This window comes from Neophocaena asiaeorientalis, unplaced genomic scaffold (assembly GCF_003031525.2).
Source record: "Neophocaena asiaeorientalis asiaeorientalis breed wild unplaced genomic scaffold, Neophocaena_asiaeorientalis_V1.1 scaffold240, whole genome shotgun sequence".
Lineage (NCBI taxonomy): Eukaryota > Metazoa > Chordata > Mammalia > Artiodactyla > Phocoenidae > Neophocaena > Neophocaena asiaeorientalis.
Window position 1 is genome coordinate 4344786 of NW_020185331.1, and position 22186 is coordinate 4366971.

General features: G+C 38.8%; 1 protein-coding gene across 8 annotated transcripts in view; it reads left to right on the top strand.

Annotated features, from left to right (window-relative positions):
* BTRC (beta-transducin repeat containing E3 ubiquitin protein ligase) overlaps nucleotides 1–22186 on the top strand; it is a 179474-nt gene that overhangs the window by 30291 nt on the left and 126997 nt on the right. Inside the window, exon 1 of one of the 8 annotated variants that reach the window (XM_024734945.1) lies at nucleotides 4920–4993. The exons of the other annotated variants lie outside the window; for them this stretch is intronic. Within the exon in view, the coding sequence (XP_024590713.1) occupies nucleotides 4973–4993 (21 nt within the window). The 5' untranslated portion in view covers nucleotides 4920–4972. Of the gene's footprint in view, nucleotides 1–4919; nucleotides 4994–22186 lie in introns of those variants that run through there. 8 annotated transcript variants of the gene reach the window in all.

Genomic DNA, 22186 nt, shown 5'->3' on the forward strand with positions numbered 1-22186 from the left:
ATTTTGTCAAAAGCTTTTTCTGCATCTATTGAGATGATCATATGGTTTTTCTTCTTTAATTTGTTAATATGGTGTATCACATTGATTGATTTGCGTATATTAAAGACTCGCTTGCATCCCTGGGATAAACCCCACTTGATCAGGATTGTAAAATTACAATCCTTTTAATGTGTTGTTGGATTCTGTTTGGTAGTATTTTGTTGAGGATTTTTGCGTCTGTGTTCATCAATGTTACTGGTCTGTAATTTTCTTTTTTTGTAATATCTGTCTGGTTTTGGTATCAGGGTGACGGTGGCCTCATAGAATGAGTTTGGGAGTGTTTCTTCCTCTGCAGTTTTTTGGGAGAGTTTGAGAAGGATGGGTGTTAGCTCTTCTCTAAATGTTTGATAGAATTCACCTGTGAAGCCATCTGGTCCTGGACTTTTGTTTGTTGGAAGAGTTTTAATCACAGTTTCAATTTCAGGACTTATGATTGGTCTGTTCATATTTTCTGTTTCGTCCTGGTTCAGTCTTGGGAGTCATTCTTAAACACCACCACAAAAATAAACTGAAAATGGATTAAAGACCTATATGTAAGACCGGGTACTATAAAACTCTTAGAGGAAAACATAGGCAGAACACTCTTTGAAATAAATTGCAGCAGTATCTTTTTCAATTCATCTCCCAGAGTAATGGAAATAATAACAAAAATAAACAAATGGGACATAATTAAACTCAAAAGCTTTTGTACAGCAAAGGAAACCATAAACAGAATGAAAAGACAACCCACAGAATGGGAGAAAATAGTCTCAAATGATGCGACTGACAAGGAATTAGTCTCCAAAATTTACAAACAGCTCATGCGGCTCAATATCCAAAAAACAAACAACCCAATAAAAACATGGGCAGAAGACCTGAATGGACATTTCTCCAAAGAAGACATACAGATGGTCAGTAGACACATGAAAAAGATGCTTGACATCTCTAATTATTAGAGAAATACAAATTAAAACTACAATGAAATATCACCTCACACCAGTCAGAATGGCCATCATCAAAAAATCTATTTTATAAACAGTAAATGATGGAGAGGGTGTAGAGAAAAGGAAACCCTCCTACAGTGTTGGTGGGAATGTAAATTGGTACAGCCACTATGGAGAACAATATGGAGGTTCCTTAAAAAACTAAAAATAAAAAAAAAATTAAAAAAAAAAACCTAAAAATAGAGTTACCATATGATCCAGCAGTCCCACTTCTGGGCATATATCTGGAGAAAAACATGGTCCAAAAGGATACATGCACCCCAGTGTTCATTGTAGTACTGTTTACAGACATGGAAGCAACCTAAATGTCCATTGACAGATGAATGGATAAAGATGTGGTACATATATACAATGGAATATTACTTAGCCATTAAAAAGAATGAAATAATGCCATTTGCAGCAACATGGATAGACCTGGAGATTATCATACTAAGTGAAGTAAGAGAAAGACAAATATCATATGATAGCACTTATATGCAGAATCTAAAAGAAAGATGACACAGATGAACTTTTTTTTTTTTTAAATGAGGGAACAAGTGTTAGTCTATATTATAAAAATCAGAAAACATTAATTTCTTTTTAATATCAAATTAATTTTAATAGAAGTTTAATTTTTTTCCCCCTGTACACCAAAGGATCATCCTGCCTACCTCCTGGCATGTGCACTTTGGAAACCAACTGGTCTAACACATAGGAGGAAGATGCCTTATGGTAGAATTGAGTTCTTTGCCTTTCACATTCTCTTCAAATTTCATACATCATTGAAAGGCATTTGAGAAAACTAATCTTTAAAACAAGCATAGCAGTATAATGCAAACTTCTTCTACTGTATGTTGTGCCCTTCTAAAACTAAGTATATGCTTTGGAATCCATACCTAGGTCTTCCTTTATTCTAATGTTATAATAAATAAATTAAAGATTTTACAGAATATGGACATTGTTTAGCTGGACAAAAAGATGTTTCCATTTCAATTCTCTTTGGAAGATTAATATTCTTGTAGGGCTAGGGGTGGAGATTGATGACTAAAGGTACATTATAATTTCTTATTAAAGAAGATGACTCTTTGATAACTTATTTTTTTATGATAATGTATTCTTTCAGTTTGGAAAAGTTATTCAGAATGGTTCAAATAGCAATAAAATTATTTTTAAGTTTTGGAAATTGGACCTTTCCAGATCCAATTGCCAGTGACTGATATAATTAAGCTTTATAAATCACTACATCATACCTTGGAATGTAGAAGTACATTTAGATCTCTTGTGTATATATAGAATTCTTACCTCTTAAAATCACAGGAAAAGTACCATTTTGAAGTATTCAGTTCGCCTGGCTTGTGGACTTCACTTTGCTTATATTGGGGACACTAGTTTATTCATGAGATAAGGGTTTTTGGTCCTTTTAAATACTCAATTATATATCTGAATGAACTCTTTGACCAGCGCAGTAGTATCAAAAGTAAAGCTAAAAGCAGGTTCTTCCCCCACTCTCCTCCTCTCTACAAACACACAGAGATCACAGACTCACTAATTATGAGTAGAGCATAACTACTTATCTTAGGAACAGAGAAGAGAAATAAGGAAGGCCCTAACCTGGAGAGAGTAAGGGTTTAAATTCTTACCACTTTGGACAGGATATAGCACTCGAGAAGAGTTGGTAGGGGCATGTCCCAGTAGCCTGCAAGTCCCTATGGAGTGCGTGGCTAGACATTAGGGCAGGAATAGCAATTCCACCAGTGAGTTCCAGCAGGTGTGATAGCAATAGCATAGATCTGAATGCGTGTCTGTTCGCGGCAGACTGCCCTGGTGATGAGGCCAGAGCCTGTCTTTTGAGAGGTGTTCTGGATGAATCGTGGCTGTTACCAAGAATGCCAAGCCACACATGCACAGATAATTCACCAATCCTATCAAAGTGCATCACAAAAATCCAGTCTTGAGACTCCAATTTCAACAGCATTAGCACCTAAATTCACATTATTGCACTATAATAAAATTACATCATTTTGCTTATAGCCTAGGACCTACTGGCTTCAGCTAATTTATTAAGTCATTGCAAGGTAACAGTTACTTGGCAGTTTAAGCCTTAGAAAGGATTTTCTTGAGGTTCCCTACCAGTACTATGGAAAGAAGAAAGCAGGGTTAGAGAGAGATGGGCTTTTGTGTACGATTTTAGCCCAGTTTGTTGGTTTCATTTTCATGTGAGAGTCTATCCAGGTTGCCCAGGATTGGAATCCATTTGGTGCTAGTTTCTCTCCTTTTCTGTCAGTACCCTCTGTGCTGCCATTCCCCCTCTCTCAACCAATCCTTTAAGTAGTATAACTACCCATTTGCTCTAGCTACCTTTTTTTTTTTTTTAATTATCATTGTTTTGGAGTTCTCATTTTCTTGTATGGAAAAGATTCTGAAGAAAAGATCTTGGACTACCCTGGTGGTGCAGTGGTTAAGAATCCGCTGTCAGGGTTCATTCAGCCTTGGTCTGGGAAGATCCCACATGCTGTGGAGCAACTAAGCCCGTATGCCACAACTACTGAGCCTGCGCTCTAGAGCCTGCAAGCCACAACTACTGAGCCCCCATGCCGCAACTACTGGAGCCCGCATGCCTAGAGCTCATGCTCCACAACAAGAGAAGCCACCCTGGTGAGAAGCCCTTGCACCGCAACGAAGAGTAGCCCCTGCTTGCCATAACTAGAGAAAGCCCACGTGTAGCAGTGAAGACCCAACTCAGCCAAAACTAAATAAATTAATTAATTAATTAAACAAAAACAGATCTTGATCCAGTCATTATTTTTGCTGTTTACATTTGCCAACCCTCTCCTCTTTTTTTTTTTTTTTTTTTTTGCGGTACGCGGGCCTCTCACTGTTGTGGCCTCTCCCGTTGTGGAGCACAGGCTCCGGACGCGCAGGCTCAGCAGCCATGGCTCACGGGCCCAGCCGCTCTGCGGCATGTGGGATCTTCCCGGACCGGGGCACGAACCCGTGTCCCCTGCATCGGCAGGCGGACTCTCAACCACTGCGCCACCAGGGAAGCCCTTCCTCTTTAGTCTTTAAAAAAACTGGCTAAAAACCAAATTGTTAAATTGTTATTTCAGAGGTTGGAAGAGTAGTGGAATTTTTCTTTAAAAAATGAACTTAAGAAAATGATCCTGCTATGATCCTCAGGTTTGGTTAAATAAATCATCTTTTTCAGTTCACTGCAAACTACAAAATTTATTAAATTATCTCAGCTGTGATTAAAATTAAAATGTGTCTTGTTACATTAATATGTGAAAATTAGTTCAATCCTATAAAAATACTACATATTATAAATAATCTTTTAGATGCCTTAGGGAACTAAGGGGGATCTTAGTAACATTAGTAACATTTGCATATTTTCTCCTCAAATAGTAATATTTCCATGTTTTGTTTATAAGCAATAAATATATATACATATTCATGGATATTTATACTATGGGAGAATTTTTTTGGGGGCTGTGCTGCTCGGCTTGCAGGATTTTAGGTCCCCAACCAGGGATCAAACCCGTGCCCTTTGCAGTGGAAACGTGGAGTCCTAACCACTGGACCTCCATAGAATTCCCACTATGGGAGAGATTTTAATGTATCTTGGTCAGCTGATCAAAGGGCTTAAAAGATCTGAATTTAGTGATTTAAGCTATTAAATTAAAATAACCTTTTGCATATACGGAGTCCTGTTATAGCAAATACTGGTACAAGAAATGGTTGTAACAATTGATAGTTGTTTTTTTTTTTTTTTAAAACACACTTTTATGTAGTGACATGATGGTCCTAGTAATGGATATGGTGATCTAGTAGCCAAAATATTTTTAAAAATTTGTGTTGCCGATTTAGAACAATAAATGCTTTTCTTTGTTTCTATAAATAGGAGTTTTTATAAATACCCAATTTATACTATAAAAGAATTTGAAGTGTATGAACTTCTTCAGGATTCTACTACCATGGAAAGCCTTGAATTGAAGGTAAAGATTTTAAAATGGAGTTTACCTAGTATAAAGCCCACTACTTAGAGTTCTGGTATTCCTAACAAATGATGTTGGATTACCACATCAAAGCATGCAGTATAGAACTGTATTCATTCTTTATTTTTCTACTTGGGACAGGTATTAATGAACAGTTTGCCACAGCTCATAATCGTGATGATACTGCTATCTTTTGCTTGGGGAAGTCTGTGTAAAAGTAAGTCACTGCTAATGGTAGATAGTCTTTAGGTTTCAGGTTTCAGGTATCAGGTTTAAAAAAATTTTTTTTTTTTATGATGAAAGTTCCTATCAAATTAACTCTTCCCTCAAAAGATTTTAAAATGGATTTTTATTACTTAAATAAAATTCTTATGTAAATTTTGTTACTTTCTTCATGGGGAAGTCCAGTGTCCTTAAGAATACAATCCTAAGAGAAAGTTGTTACATATTGGAGAAAGGCAGGATGATTGTGTTGTTATGGCAACTCAAATGGAGAAAATGAAAACAGCACAGATAAGCTGCATCCTGTTGTCATAGCAACCACAGTTGTGAAAATAATTAAAGCTGGTCTAGAAAGGATGTACTGCAGCCTTAGTCAATCAGAAGTATGTAATGTAAGAAAGGACAGGGAGAATTGGTTTTAGACAGAAGTTAAATCCCTCTGGTGCCACAAGTTGCTAGTATCATTGCATATAGACAGATCTCTGTCCTTTCTAATTATATTTCAACTCAGTTTTATTGCCTCAGATCATAATAATGGTAGGAAGGAAAGATAAATACAATAACTATATGAAAAGCTTGTGAATAAAGCTTTTTTGGTAGCACATTTAGAAGGAAATTGAAGTCACAAAATTTTAACTGAAAGTGGCTTTAAAAGAACAGTAAAATGTTTTCATTTTCTCCTCTTTCCCTTCTCTTTCCCTCATTTCTTACCCAATGCTTTATTTTCATTCTTTTCTATAATCTCTTTTCTGTATCATTTTAGTCTTAAGTGTTGAACTGCAACATAAACGCGTAATGTCATGGCAATTTGTAAAGCATCAAATGAAGCATTGTGACTGCAGATGAACAGATGGGTTTGGTGATAATGATAAGCATCTTGTAGGTGAAATTTGTTTTAGCTATATCCTTCAAACTTTCTCTATAATCAAAGCTTCTTAATTATTTTAAATGCCATTATTTCTTTCCCAACTTCTATTTGCCCACCATAGCAAAATATTTCTTCCCAGTGGAGTGGAGACATGTTAGGAATGAAAGCTGTGCTCTTTGTTCAGCATCTGGCTGTTTGCACAGGTTTTTGTGGTAATAGAATCGGAATCTCTGTGTTAGAGTATTGATCTGCTGCTTGGTAGGTACTGTGTAAAAGAAGTATCTCAGTAACAATGTGTTAAAGTGGTTTAAGAGCAGTTTCTTTTACAAATGGGGTGGAGGAAGATGGAGTTCTGCGAGACTGGACACATGCTATAAATATCCATAAAACTGAGGGGTTGATCTAAAAACTGTGGTGTTGAAATTCCCATATTTCTTCCACATTTAATTGCAAATGATTGAACACTACCTGAGCATGAGTACATGAATGCCGTTGCCCTTTTGCCCTTTAGTAGAAGTTTTTATATTTAATGTTCTTGTGTTGTAGTTGGAAACTGTGGTGTGTGAATGTAAGTCAGTTATGAGAGATAGTATCGACTGACCATAAAAACAGTGTTTTAAAGTAATCCATTGAATACTTTCAGTCAAAATCCAAATATTAATGTTGACTTGCTTAAATATAAGTTAATTTTCATAAATAGGCTCTTTAAACAATGCTTAATTTTGCCTGACTAGAATCTGTCCTTTGGTATAGGCATAGGGAAGAAAGTTCTTACGTGCAGGCTCAGCGGCCATGGCTCACGGGCCCAGCCGCTCTGCGGCATGTGGGATCCTCGCGGACCGGGGCATGAACCCGTGTCCCCTGCACCGGCAGGCGGACTCCCAACCACTGCGCCACCAGGGAAGCCCAGAAGATTCTTTTTAAAAAAGAGAAGATGGGGAAAGAGAAGAGAGAACTAGAGTTTTTTTGTTTTGAAAGATTTGTAAAATACTCGTCCCTTTTTTTTTTTTTGCGGTATGCGGGCCTCTCACTGTTGTGGCCTCTCCCGTTGCGGAGCACTGGCTCCGGACGCACAGGCTCCGTGGCCATGGCTCACGGGCCCAGCCGCTCCGCGGCATTTGGGATCTTCCCGGACCGGGGCACGAACCCGTGTCCCCTGCATTGGCAGGCGGACTCTCAACCGCTGCGCCACCAGGGGAGCCCTACTCATCCCCTTTATGCTGTTATTTAGTAGTAGTAGGTCATATGTGACTCATGTGACTTAGATCAGACAGCTTAGGCTAGTAAATGGTTCAGGTACCCAGCAAACACGTCAAAGATTCCTTCAACAAGTTAGCTAACATTTTGTAAAGGAGTTAGAAAATGAAAGCCTACCATATGTGCCTGTATAGTGTTATGCCTAGATATTGTAGCGCACTGGGATATAACAATGCATGAATTTGAATCTCCCTTTCTCTTAGCTTATCTTGGAACAGAAATTTTTGGGGCTAGTTTGTAAATCTGTAAAAACGTTTTATATTAGAATCTGATGTGCTGATTTTAAGATTGGTGTCTAAAAGTGGACAGTGTATTCATCACATCAAATGTCAGTGTGCATTTGAGATTTACTAGTTTGCATCTTGGCTTGTGCTAAGTTAGATTGTAAGATCAGGTAGTTAATTTTCTTGGAAGAAGAAAAAAATTAGCTATACTCATCACTCCCCAGTTCACAATTTCTTGTCACATTTCACTTGCTCCAGAAATATTAGTTTTGGAACCTTCTTGTGAATATGTAACTCTTAATACTGATGTCCTGAGAGAAAGGGGAAGAATTTCTTATCTAACCTAAATAATAACCACACCATCACAGAATATGTCCTCACAAACGCATCAAGCAATCAGATAGCCAGTAAACCTATTCTGCTAAATTCAATAAACTGAATGGGGAGGGTAGATTATGTTCATTTTTGTTTCTTACCTGGGAACGTGACACCTGATCTTTGAAATGGTTATTTATTTCATATATTGTAGCTGCCAGTCAGCCAGCCATTTGCAAATAGTGAAATAAACACACTGCTGGAAAGGAGTTTCTTCTCTATGGGTCTGTGGTGCCCAGGAAGTCAGATGTAATGTGGTTCCATTTATTTATGTAGGCATTTATTCTCTTTCTAATGAGCAAGTAGTTTTCTTTTCTCTATTCCTACACAAAAGTTAAATAAAGGAGTACCCAAGGAGGGCTGGGATACTTGGTTTGTAGTAGTTGAAATACCGTTTGATATCAGGGGATCTTTTCATAAAGAGAGTTTCCCTCTCAGTTAAGAAGAAAGCCCCAGAGAGCACTCCCTTTTGATCTCATTGTTAGAGCAAACATATCTGTAGAGAGGGGGATGTTCCAGAAGTCCAGTGTGAGGATTTGTCTCATCATCCTCCACCTCCCAATCAAAGGATTTTACTCTGTGGCTTCTTTTGCTCTTTTTGCCTGTGAAGTGAGGGATAAGAGCTAATTGCTCATATGGCAGCCAGCCTGCCTTAATATGTGGATTATTAACATGATACTGTCCTCTGTTGAGTCATAGCAACTGCTGTGAACAAATGTGTAAATCCATACTGGAAAAAAAGTGTTGCAAATGCCTTTCATCAAAATGGAAGACTGCTTCAACTTCTGTTTACTCCTCTAGTTGCAATCAAGCTTTCTTTTTCTTTTTCCTCTCTTTTCCCTTTCTCCCCTCCCTCTCTCTTTCAGAAATACATAAAGCCTAATCCTCCCAATGAGTACTGTGATCATTTGAAGTTTGTGTATAGGCCAACCCCATCATCAAAAATCGTTGTGTAACCCCATGATTCCCAGGCCTCAGCTGGTGGCCTAGTTATTTCAAACAATATTTAATGCAATAAATTCTAGTGCAATAAAAGAGTTTGGACAGTCCCTTAGAGCTTATTGCAGTGGGATTTGACTTGATTTTAAGAAAATGAAATGCCGGTATAACCAAATAATTTCTTTGTGGCATGATTTAAAAGGCCTTTAAGTACAGGTATAGGAGATTGAGTTTGTAAAACCTAATCTGAATAATTGCAGTTTTATTCTTACCGAGTAAATGAACACTTCAAAAATATAGGAATTCTCCTTACTTAGCATAAGGTGATTTTTAATAATTAGCAAAAGAAATGTAAGTGAACAACCTTACTTTTTGTACTGTTATGGGGAGAATAAAGATACCACCTGGCTGTATGCATAAATTTGTTTACTAAGTTGGTTGATTACTGTAGATGGGTCTTAAAAATGACTTTTTGGTACAGAAAACATGTGGCATCTAGGTATTATGATGCCATGCTGCCTGCTAATGTTGAATATTTTGTGTGATTTTTTTTTTTAAAGAAAATTGTTCTTACTCATTCAAATTCAACAGTCTTTACAGTAAAGTCAGCCATAGACCAAATATTCAGGACTTATGTTGATACAAATGAAAGAAAAATACAACACAAGTATTTGGTAATTAAGAAAACCAGAATGTCAATGTTAGAAAAATTTGGTCATAGTCTTGTACTCTGGAGTCCTTATCTTAAGCCAATAACTTTAAAGATCTTTTGTTTTCTGTACTGAAACAGAATAGTGAAAATGTTTTTATAGAAAGTTATGAAAAAGAAGTATGTATTAATTTGCTTTGGGTCATTCTAATCTCTCTGGTAAATTCATAATTAGGAAGGCCTTTTTAAGACTGTGTTCTAGTCTCACAGGTACACAGCTTCTCCATATCTGGTAAATTTAAATTCATATGTGAGGAGGTTATGTTTTTTTAAAGCATATTATTTACACAATTCACTGGAATGGGTCCTTTGGAAGTTGGCTGGCTCTCTTATGTAATTATGTATTTCGTAACCCTGCGTTACACAGCAGTAGGAATTCAAGTAAGAATAATTTACTACTTATGCATAGTTATTAGAATTTTAAAGCATTTGTGCAAAATTCTAGTTTATCAGAGTGTTATATTTGACTAATTGCATACTTAATAAATAATAATGAATAAAATTTTAGAAGGCAGCCAGGTTTGAATCCTAACAGTTCTAAATAAGCATCAGGAGCTGCTTCCTCCTCTCCCCCTTCACCTTATCGTTTAAAGGGATTTCCATCCCTTTAGGCTAGATTTTGTAGTGAAACTAATAATTACTGTTAAAAAAATCCATATTAGATGTGTTAAAGATAGACTTAAATCATAGAATTATGGAATTTTATTGCTGCAAGATGTTGTTAGAAATATTTTAATCTACTCCATTTTACCAGTGGAGAAGCTGAGGCACATGGAAATTAAGTGAAACTGCTCAAGATCTTACAGTTGGTTTGAGTACAAGTCTGCACCTTGTCCTGGATTAGTGTCTTAACTCCTGGATTAGTGTCACACCTATTCTCAGTTGTTATGATAATTCAACAGTTCACTTCACCAGGGATTTCTTGAATACTTCTGCTGGACTAGGCAGTGGACTAGGCATCCAAAGATTATAAGAAAAGTGTGAGTTTATATGGGCTAACAATAATGATATCAAACTAGTAATATTTAAATTCTAATTTATCTAGTGTTTTTCAATGTTTATAAGTGTTATAAATGTTTAAAGTTGGCTGAGCCTTTAAATCTAAATTTTCTACTAGATTATAATTTCCTTTAAGGCAGGGACTCACTTGCTTTTCATAACATTAATCCAGTTTCATTTTGGAATGCTTAAATTAAAAAAATTTTTTTTTTTGAGCATTGATGACATTGTTGGAATAAGTGTAGCTTCCCATGGTATCTACTCTGGGGATAATACTCATTTCAGAATTACACTTTTTTCTTAATTGAATACTTTTGATTTCAAGTTAAAAATTGTCTCATTTCCGCCTTAAGCAAGAAGGAGCACCTATTTTAAGGGTACAGAGATAGCTCATGGAACTAAAGGGGAAGATGTCAGGCACCACAAAGACATGGAGCCAGGCATTGGAACACCTTTAGTGCTCAAGGCAGCCACCTTGTATACCTGGGATAAATCCCACTTGGTCATGTTTTATAATCCTTTTTATATGTTGCTGGGTTTTATTTGCTAGTATTTAGTTTAGGACTTTTGCTTATATATTCATGAGGAATATTGGTCTGCTAATCTCCATTCTGCTACTGAGACTGTCCAATGAGTTTAAAAATTTCAGTTATTTTCAGTTCTTATATTTCCACTTGGTTCTTATATATATCCGTTATTTCTTAGCTAATACTTTCTATCTTTCCATTTCTTTCAAGAATGTTTGCCCTGAGTTATTGGAACGTTTTTATACTATTTATTTATTTTTAAATAATTAAATAAATTTATTTATTTTTGGCTGCGTTGGGTCTTCATTGCTGCATGCGGGCTTTCTCTAGTTGTGATGAGCGGGGGCTACTCTTTGTTGCAGTGTGCGTGCTTCTCATTGTGGTGGCTTCACTTGTTGCGGAGCGCAGCCTCTAGGCACGTGGGCTTCAGTAGTGGCTCTCGAGCTCTAGAGTGCAGGCTCACTAGTTGTGGTGCATGGGCTTAGTTGCTCCGAGGCATGTGGGATCTTCCTGGACCGGGGCTCGAACCCATGTCTGCTGCATTGGCAGGTGGATTCTTAACCACTGCACGATCAGGGAAATCCTGGATTATTTATTTTTTGTATTCCATTTTATCTCCTCTGTTGGATTAATAGGTACTTTTGTTTTGTTTTAGTGGTTGCTCTAGAGAGTACAATATGCATTTAGAAATATTTACTGAGGGAAATCCCTGGCAGTTCAGTGGTTAGGACTCGGTGCTTTCACTGCCAGGGCCCAGGTTTGATCCCTGGTCAAGGAACTAAGATCCCGCAAGTTGCATGGCATGGCCAAAATAAAAATTATTGAGGTGAAATTCACATAACGTAAAATTAACCGTTTAAAAGCAAACAGTATAGGGTCATTTAGTACATTCACAATGTTATGCAATCATCACCTCTATCTAGTTCCAAAACGTTTCCGTCAATCCAAGTAAAACTTATTCATTAAGCAGTTTCTGTCCATTTCCCCCTTCCTCCAGGCCCTGGCAATCACTAATCTGCATTCACCTATTCGGGATATTTTATATAAATGGAATCATAAAATATGTGATCTTTTGTATATAGCTTCTTTTAATTAGCATAATGTTTTTGAGGCTCACCTTGTATCAGTACTTCATTTTTATGGCTGAATAATATCCCATTGTGTGTATATACCACAATTCATTTATCTGTTCATTTGTTGGTGAACATATAGGCTGTTTCTGCCTTTTGGTTATTGTGAATAAGGTTGCTGTGAACATGTCTGTACATATATTTGAGTATTTTCACTTCTTTGGGGAATATACCCAGGAGTGGAACTGCTAGAAGTGGTCACATGGTAATTCTATATTTAACTTTTTGAGGAACTGCCAAGCTGCTTTCTACAGTGGCTGAACTTTTCATATTCCCACTAGCAGTGTATGAGGGTTTCAGTTTCTCCACATCCTCACCATAACTTGTTATTTTCTGGTCTTGTTTTGTTTTGTTTTTAATTGTAGCTTCAAAAGCTTTTGAGACTGGGTAGGACTTCAATGATAAAGATACTTCCAGTCTATCTGGATCTCCTGGCATGCTTTTTTCCTGAGGTATCTAGATAGCTCTGGGTTTTTTTTGTTTTTGTTTTCTGTTGCCATCCTAGCGGGTGTGAAGGGCATCTCGTGGTTTTGACTTTTATTTTCCTAATGACTAATGATGTTGAGTCAGTGTTTTTTTTTTTTGTCAATTTGTGTATTTTCTTTGGAGAAATGTCTTATTCAAGTCCTTTGTCCTTTTTTTTTTTTTTTTTTTGCAGTACGTGGGCCTCTCACTGTTGTGGCCTCTCCCGTTGCGGAGCACAGGCTCCAGACGTGCAGGCTCAGCGGCCATGGCTCATGGGCCCAGCCGCTTCACGGCATGTGAAATCTTCCCGGACCGGGGCACAAACCAGTGTCCCCTGCACCAGCAGGCGGACTCTCAACCACTGAGCCACCAGGGAAGCCCTAACATTTTTTTTTAAATGAGAAAGATTTAAAGATATTTACCCACATATTTGTATTTCTGGAACTTTTAATATTTTTGTGTGGGGGACTTCCCTGGTGGTGCAGTGGATAAGACTCTGCTCTCCCAATTCAGGGGGCCCAGGTTTGATCCCTCGTCAGGGAACTAGATCCCACATGCATGCAGCAACTAAGAGTTTGCATGCCACAACTAAGGAGCTGGCGAGCTGCAACTAAGGAGCCTGTCTGCCACAACTGAGACCCGGTGCAACCAAATAAATATTAAAAAAAAATTTTTGTGTGGATTGTATCTGTTATTTCCAAATATATTTGGAAAATATATGCTTTCTCTCCACTCACTCTCCTGGTTTTCTTAATGGGATACCAAATTATACATTTGTTGGACCGCTTGCTTATTTCTCATGGGTCACTGAGGCATGATTCAATTTTTTCCAGTCCTTTTTCTCGTAGTGCATTATTTTGCATATTGCTATTTCTTCAGATTTACTGATCTATTCTTCTACATTGTTGTAGTTAGCTGTTAATCCCGTCTCATGAAATTACTATTTCAGACATTGTATTTTCCTTTTCTGGAAGTTTTATTTCATTCCTTTTTTGTATCCTACGATTCTAGAATCATAGAATAGCTGTTGTTAGACTAGCTAATGTTAGAATAGCTATTTTAATGTTTTGGCCTGCTAATTTCATTTTTTTTAATTTAAAAAAAATTTTTTTAAATGTTTATTTATTTATTTTTGGCTGCATTGGGTCTTCGTTGCTGCGTGCAGGCTTTCTCTAGTTTCAGTGAGCGGGGGCTACTCTTTTTTTTTCCGCAGACAGAAATGAGTTTATTGCATTAGAAAAAATACCAAAGAAAAGCAGCAAACACCTCCGTACTCCAAACTATTAGTTTGACTTCAAGGGTGAAAAGGAATCTCAAAGGTACAAACTTTATTTCTGGGAGGGGGTGACAGTCTCCTCCCTCCTCCTCCTTCCTTGTCCCTTTAAACCAATGGACCTCGATAGAGGTGTCCACCTGTGTGATATAATCACACACGTCTTTCTCATCCTGCTTGCCTGCGCACACCCGTGTGGAGCTAGCTGGTCAGAGTGAGCAGGCTCCTGAGGTTCTGGGATAGACAGAGAAATGTGAAGATGGGGCTGGGGGGGTTCCTAGCCTGAGACCAGGTTTCCAGTTAGTGATGGTGGGACTAGGGTCGGGGAGGGAGGGCTTGCCTTCCTGCAGAGCTGAGAAGACGGCTTATTGATCCCTCCTTCTTGCCGGGGGCTACTCTTCATTGTGGTGAGCAGGCTTCTCATTGTGGTGGCTTCTCTTGTTGCGGAGCACGGGCTCTAGGTGTGCAGGCTTCAGTAGTTGTGGCACGCTGGCTCAGTAGTTGTGGCTCATGGGCTCTAGAGCGCAGGCTCAGTAGTTGTGGTGCACGGGCTTAGTTGGTCCGCGGCATGTGGGATCTTCCCGGACCAGGGCTCGAACCCATGTCCCCTGCGTTGGCAGGTGGGTTCTTAACCACTGTGCCACCAGGGAAGCCCAGCCTGCTAATTTCATTATCTCTGTCATTTCTGGATCTGCTTCTATTGACTGATATTCCTCCTGATTATGGGACACATTTTAATGCTTCTTGTCTCATCTAGTAATTTTATTTTACTTATTATTTTTACTTTTTATTTTTGTGTGTGTGTGTGGTACGTGGGCCTCTCACTGTTGTGGTCTCTCCCGTTGCGGAGCACAGGCTCTGGAGGTGCAGGCCCAGCAGCCATGGCTCACAGGCCTAGCCACTCTGCGGCATGTGGGATCTTCCCAGACCGGGGCACGAACCCGTGTCCCCTGCATCGGCAGGCGGACTCTCAACCACTGTGCCACCAGGGAAGCCCTATTTTATTTTTATTATTATTATTTTTTGGCCACGCTGTGAGGCTTGAAGGATCTTAGTTCCCCAGCCAGGGATTGAACCCAGGCCCATGGTGGAAACACCCGAGTCCTACCCATTGGACCGCCAGGGAATTCCCTCATCTAGTAAGTTTAGATTAGACATTATGAATGCTACATGATTCAGTGTTTGTATTTTGTTGTCTTTTTAAAAGAATGTGTTGAGTTTATTTTGGCCAGTAGTTAAGCTTCTTGCAGTTTGATGCTGCTGTGACTTGATTTTAAGCTTTATTAGGATAGGTTTAGTGTAACCTTTATACTAGTGTAGTTTATCCCTACAAGTGAGGTGTGAGCTTTCTGGGGCTCCTACTCAATGTCCTACATGTTCAGTTAGGCTTCTGCAATCTGGCTGGTCAGAACAGAAAAGTTCCCCAGCTCTGTGTGGGTTCTAGGAGCTGTTGAGCTTATAGCTCCTTCATGGTTTTTTGCCTGGCCTTATGGAGTTTCACCTTATGCAGACAGGACTTAGTGTTTAGGAATAGACTTAAGGAGTCCCCTGTTCAGTTATCTAGAGCTTTTTTCTGCATAATTCTTTCTCCAATACTCTGACTCACCAATTCTAGTCTATTTAGCCTCCTCACATTCTGTTCTCTGTTTCCTCAATAAATGGGCCTATTTTGCTCTTCTTGGAGTCTCCTTTCTCATGCCACAGACTAGAAAGTGCTTTGAGGTTTAAGACTTGAACAGTTTTAAGGATCACCTCATTTATTTCCTGTCTTTCAGGGATTACAGTCTGGTACTGCCTGTTGACCAATGTTTTCAAATATACATTTCATGTATTTTGTCCCTTTTTCTTTCAGTCTATGATGGGAGGGTAAGTTTGATACCAGCTACTTCCTTATTGTAGTAGCTGAGGTCTAATGTTCTTTTACTTAGAGCTTCTATTTTATTTAAATTGAATGTACTGGAAGTCCTCACTTTGCATGGTTCTGATACGCACAAATTTCAGTTACTACAGTTTAGTTAAATAACACCAGTACCCCAAAACATGGTTCAAATTTCAGTTATCAGAGTTTATTAACTGTAATTTTTGTAAAGTGCAAACTTCCTTGCTAGCTCTCCAGTCCACAGATGACTATGTGGAAAACAGATGCACATCATGATCAGTCAGTCGCTTTCAGTCTGTTGATTAGTCACATACATACTGCACAGTGTGCACTTGTGGGCACGCCTGACCTGGGTCCTCTTTAAGATCTCCTACAAGACTATAATGAAGGTACTGGCCAGGGCTGAGGTCTCATTTGAAGGCTTGATTGGGGAAAGATCCACTTCAAGTTTACGTGGTTTTTGGCAGAATTCCTTTCCTCAAGGCTTATTGGAGACTCACTTCCTAGCTGACTGTTGACTGGAGGCCACCCTCATTTCTTGCCATGTGAAACTCTCCAGTATGACTCCTTGCTTCATCAAAGCATGCAAGCCAAGAAGGCAGTAGAGTCTATTAGCAAGATAGAAGTTTCAATCTTATATAGCCTAGAAGCAAGGTATTAGGCTATCCCACACTCAAGGGGACAGGATTACTTACAAGTGTTATGAATATCAGGAGGTGGGGATGACTAGGGGGCATGTTAGAGTTTGACTGCCGGTATTATAATCCATTATCATCATTATTTATTCTGATGTTCAATTTGTCGCAGAATTAGCCTGTGAGAACCTTTTGCACTGGCCCCTGTATCATCTTGCCATGTCTTCACCATTTTTGAGTACCACAAGATGATACTCTGAGGTCATCTTAAACTTTACTTGCCCAAGTCCTGGAATTAGCCATGTTCTAAGGAGCTCTGGTTCCTTTTAGTGGAGAGTGATATTTGGAATCATTAACTGTACTCATTGCTATTAAGGTGTTACTGTTACCAGACCCTCCCAGTTGATAGAGCCAGGGGGTGTGTTTGTGTATGTATGTGTACACACACATATACATACATCACTTACCTAGAAGTTGTCTGTCTCTGTTACGAAGCTTTGCATTCATAACATCTTCAGTTGTAGTTCAGCAGCATAGTATTCACTCTGGCTTTCTTCCTTTCTATATTTGTAACTCTTCTCTGATGAGAATCCTTGCTCTTATTATCCTCAATATTTGATCTACCCACCTAATTTTTAAAAAAATAAATTTATTTATTTTATTTATTTATTTTTGGCTGCGTTTGGTCTTTGTTGCTGTGTGCGGGCTTTCTCTAGTTGTGGCAAGTGAGGGCTACTCTTCGTTGCGGTGTGCAGGCTTCTCATTGCAGTGGCTTCTCATTGCAGAGCATGAGCTCTAGGCATGCGGGCTTCAGAAGTTGTGTCACGTGGGCTCAGTATTTGTGTCTCATGGGCTCTAGAGCACAGTCTCAGTAGTTGTGGCACACGGGCTTAGTTGCTCCATGGCATGTGGGATCTTCCCAGACAAGGGCTCAAACCCGTGTCCCCTGCATTGGCAGGCGGATTCTTAACCACTGTACTACCAGGGAAGCCCTTCCCCACCCCTCATTTGATGGATCTTTCTGTATAACTCATCTCCCATTGCCAACATAGCTCTCGCTCCATTTCCCACCCCATACTCTTTATGGATGCCTTCCTTACCCTTTTGGGATCTATTTGCACTGGGCTAAACCCTTCCACCCTTCTCTCCCTACTGAGTCTGAAACTCTTTGCTGGGCCACTGCCCCTTACCCCACTGGGTCTGAATTCAGTGCTGTCCACTACCCCTCCACTCTGTGAATGTCTTCTTCTGCCCACTTTGGAAACCCTCACTGCCCTGCCCTTCCCGGTCACGTGGACATGCTCATCATCCTGCTCACGGCCACTTCAGTCCCCCATGTAGAAGCTCTCCTCACTTCACTAGGGCTGTTGAACCCCATGCCAGGCCACCCTCTTGTAAAGGTTTTTTTCTGTCACCCTACTTGGGCTCTGAAACTCTATGCCAGGGCTTTTACCCCTCAGGGACACCTTTCTCACACCAGTTGGACTCCAAAAGCCTGTATTGGGCCATCGTTGCCACTTATACCACTCAGTTTGATGCCCACTTAGCTTGTATTCACTTAATGGCTGTTGAAGTTCATTTTTCAGTTAGGAAAGGAGATGAGGGAGAAGAGGAATCAAATTTTATTTTTCATATTAAAAAAAATCTCGCTAGTATTTTTACAGCAAATGCTTTTAACCTAGTGCATTGTAGTTTATACAGAAGCCAGTGTTTCCCACATCTATGTAATGCTTACAGGTTTATACCCATGCTTTCATGCCATATTTTTACTCACATACTAGAGGTTTATTATCATGTTATGTTTATGATTTCTGAGCTTATCTACTCCACCCCCACCCCAACACCCCAAAACCCACAGGTGGTTTTCAATTTACATGTGTCTGTCAGTGCTACCACCATTCTTCCAGTCATTCATTTGAAATCTTGGGTTATTTCTGACTCATCTATCTTTGTTCCTTTCGTCAGTAAGTCCTGTTGATCTTTCTCTTTATGTAAGTTTGTCTTCTCTTTGCCCCTTACTTTGATGATTAACATGGCCACTTGGGTGGGACTCCTTTTCTTTAGTTTCTGAGTCAGTCCAGTGCCCCTAAACCACCTTTGGCTCCACATTTTTTAATAAATGAACGAACTCCATGTGTGACTTTTTAAGTGCCTTTTTTTTTTTGGCCATACCGTGGCGACATGCGGAACTTCCCCAAGCAGGGATTGAACTCATGTTCCCTGCAGTGGAAGCACAGAGTCTTAACCACTGGACCACCAGGGAAATCCTTAAGTGCCATTTTTACGTGGCATTATTCTAGGTAGTCAGATATCTAGTTTGAATCCCATATTTACCACTTGCGTGGTACCCATTCACTTTTGGTAATTTATTTAACCTCTCTGGATCTTTTTTATTTACTAGATTGTTTTACAGGTGAGTAAGATAATGAATCGCGAAAGAGATTTATCCAAAATGCATACCTTTCAGCCTGGTAAGATCAGTCTCAGTAAAATAAACAGTGTTATTTTATCAGTATTCTCACTGTTCTATAAGCAAAAACTGTTTCCTTACTTCTCTTTGATATGTAGCTTTCAATGATCACTTGCTATTAAGAGCACAGTTATTGACCATCTACTATGACCACATACTGGAGATTAAAAAAAAAAAGACATGACTCATATCTGAGAAATACATTATGATAGAGGAGGCAAACATATAATTAATTTACATACAGTAACAAGTGCTACAATAAAATTAAAGACTGTGTCTGAACTTTTTAAAAATTAGAAATTTTAACTAAACTTATATAGCAGCTATTGTCTAACACAGTTTAGTATGTTATTGTATTTTTCCTTGTAGTTACTGTTTGTGTTAATTTATCTCCCTCAAATAGAGTGTAAACTACTTGAGAATAGGTCTTTATAGTGGTAAGTGTGGATTTTGGGAGACAAACACATTGTGGTCTTATTTCTGCCACTGACACTTAGTCACTGCAACTTCTCTGAACTTGAGTTTACTCTCCTGTTAAAGTGAAAATACTAATAATTCTTTGACAGGATTGTAATGATTAAGTGAAATAATATTTTTAAGGATCTAGCACAATGACTGGCAAACAATTTATGCCTGATAAATTTTGTTTCTCCTCTCCTTGTACTCCACTTGTGTCTGTTCTGCTAATGAACACTAAATATTTGATTAATGGATGAATTTATTGATTCAATGATCTGCAGTTCATAATGGCTTCCCAGAACATTTTGAAATGCAAGTGGCATTCATGGAAGCCTGTTCTTGGTAATGATGGCACTTTATATTTTTTTCTTTTGTACTTGAAGTTTTTTTCTTTAATATTTATTTATTTGGCTGCACTGGGTCTTAGTTGTGGCATGCAGGATCTTCAGTTGTGGCATGCGGGATCTTTAGTTGCAGCATGCAGTTCTCTTAGTTGCGGCATATGGAATCTAGTTCCCTGATCAGGGATTGAACCCAGGCCCCCTGCATTGGAAGTGTGGAGTCTTAGCCAGTGGAGCACCAGGAAAGTCCCTGTACTTGAAGTTTTTAGATCCCTTATTTTAATTTTACCAAAACCTTGTGCAGTAAGGGTAGGCAGATATGATTATCCTATGTGACAGTGGGAGTTTCATTTTTGAAGTGAGTGAACTAAATTGGGATTCTTTTTTTAAAATTTATTTATTGGCAGGTCTTAGTTGTGGCATGGGGGATCTTTCTTTGTGGTATGTAGGCTTCTCTGTAGTTGTGGTGCACGGGCTCAGTTGCCCCACAGCATGTGGGATCTTAGTTCCCTGACCAGGGATCGAACTGGCGTCCCCTGCATTGCAAGACAGATTCTTAACCACTGGACCACCAGGGAAGTCCCTAAATTGGAATTCTTAAGAGCCAGTCATTGAATTTGTATAGGTAGAGTGTGAATGTATTACATGGCCTGTGGAATACTATAGTTCTCTTGGCCTGAATTTTTTAGTTGATATAGTAGTGAAAAGGGAATTCTTCTATTCCATGGCTTAAGGATACATAAACTCTCAATGCAGCAATCTTTTTATTATTCATTATTATAGCTTCTTTTACTCTTAGAAGTTGACCAACAGGGACCTGAGTTTAGGAGATTTTGTCTTTCAGCTTTCATATAGTAAATGCTAAGGCCAGCCCTTTGCCTGCAGGGCCTTCTATCAGTGAAGAGGAACTGTGGCTTTTTCCAGGCAGCCAAATAGGGGGAGGAGTCAAGATTTTCAGTGTTCTTTGTGAAAATGAATTTGTGCTGTTGAACCTCATGGGTATTAGATACTATATTCTCCTTAAAGCACTGCAGGCCCCTTGTTGCAACATTTCAATCTCTTTTTCTGATTCTTTCAGGTAGTAGAAAACATGTTTCAGGCATTTAAAAACATGCTGTGTATGCTTTTTAAAAGCTGGTAAACTCATTCAATTGATTAACAGACTTCAGTTGTAATAAATTATTGGCCCACCGTTTTTTGGAGTACTTTGCAGCATACTGTCCTTATATCAGTTATAGATAGTATGAACAATGAATACCATATTTTGTTTCCTTAATATTTCTCCAACTAAAGTGTTTTAAGAAGAAAAAAAGTCCCACGATGATAGTAAATATTTCAAAACTTATAAAGTTTAGTATTATGTGTACTGACTGTTACATTTCAAAATATTTTTCTGTTTTTATATGTGCTGTGATCAGGTATTTAGTTTTTAAGTATTATTAGACTGTAATAGCACCCAAGTTGATGGACAGAGCTTCAGCCTGGGATACATTGAGGGAAACCTAAAGATTGTAAAAATTCTTCTAAAAGATACAGTGTTTCATAAAGCTACAGGAGGAGTACCACTAATATTGTTTAATTAGTACTACTAGAACTCATAATTTCTACCTTGTTTTTTGTTTGTTTGCTACTGAATACACTATATGTATATTCACACTTACACATTTGTTTTTGTTTTTTTAGAAGGTTTTAAGACCAGCAGCTTTTGGGGTTCTCTTTTTTTCCTCTTTTTCTGTCCCTGTCTCTGCTTCTTTCTTTCTTGTTGTTTTCCCTTCTGTTTGGATTGCTTCCTGCCTCCTCCCTCCAATATTCCCACCCCCCTTAATCCATCTGGAAAGATGAAGAGGCAGCTGCTATGGTAACTATGCATTTTGGTTAATAGCAGACTAACAAGACACATAAAACATATGCAAACTGTGCAGAGTTAGTTGCTGTCAAAGCGGTAGGGGTATAATACTTTATCTTTTCCTTCTCCCCACCTTCTAAAAAAAAACTTTAACTTTCCTGTTATATTTTGTCTTCTAAGTTACCATTTCTAATATTGAAATGCTACCATGAATAATTCCTTTTTTCTGCTTAGTCTGCACAATATTTCACTCTGTGGTGAGTTTATGGGAGATGAGTTGAGGTGTGTAGAGGAAAAGAGTTGATTAATTGGGTTAAGAAGTAGATTTCCTGGGCTTCCCTGGTGGTGCAGTGGTTGAGAGTCTGCCTGCCGATGCAGGGGACACGGGTTCGTGCCCCGGTCTGGGAAGATCCCACATGCCGCGGAGCGGCTGGGCCCGTGAGCCATGGCCGCTGAGCCTGCGCGTCTGGAGCCTGTGCTCCGCAATGGTAGAGGCCACAACAGTGAGAGGCCCATGTACCGCAAAAAAAAAAAAAAAAAAAAAAAAAAAAAAAAGTTTTTTTTTAATTCAAAAA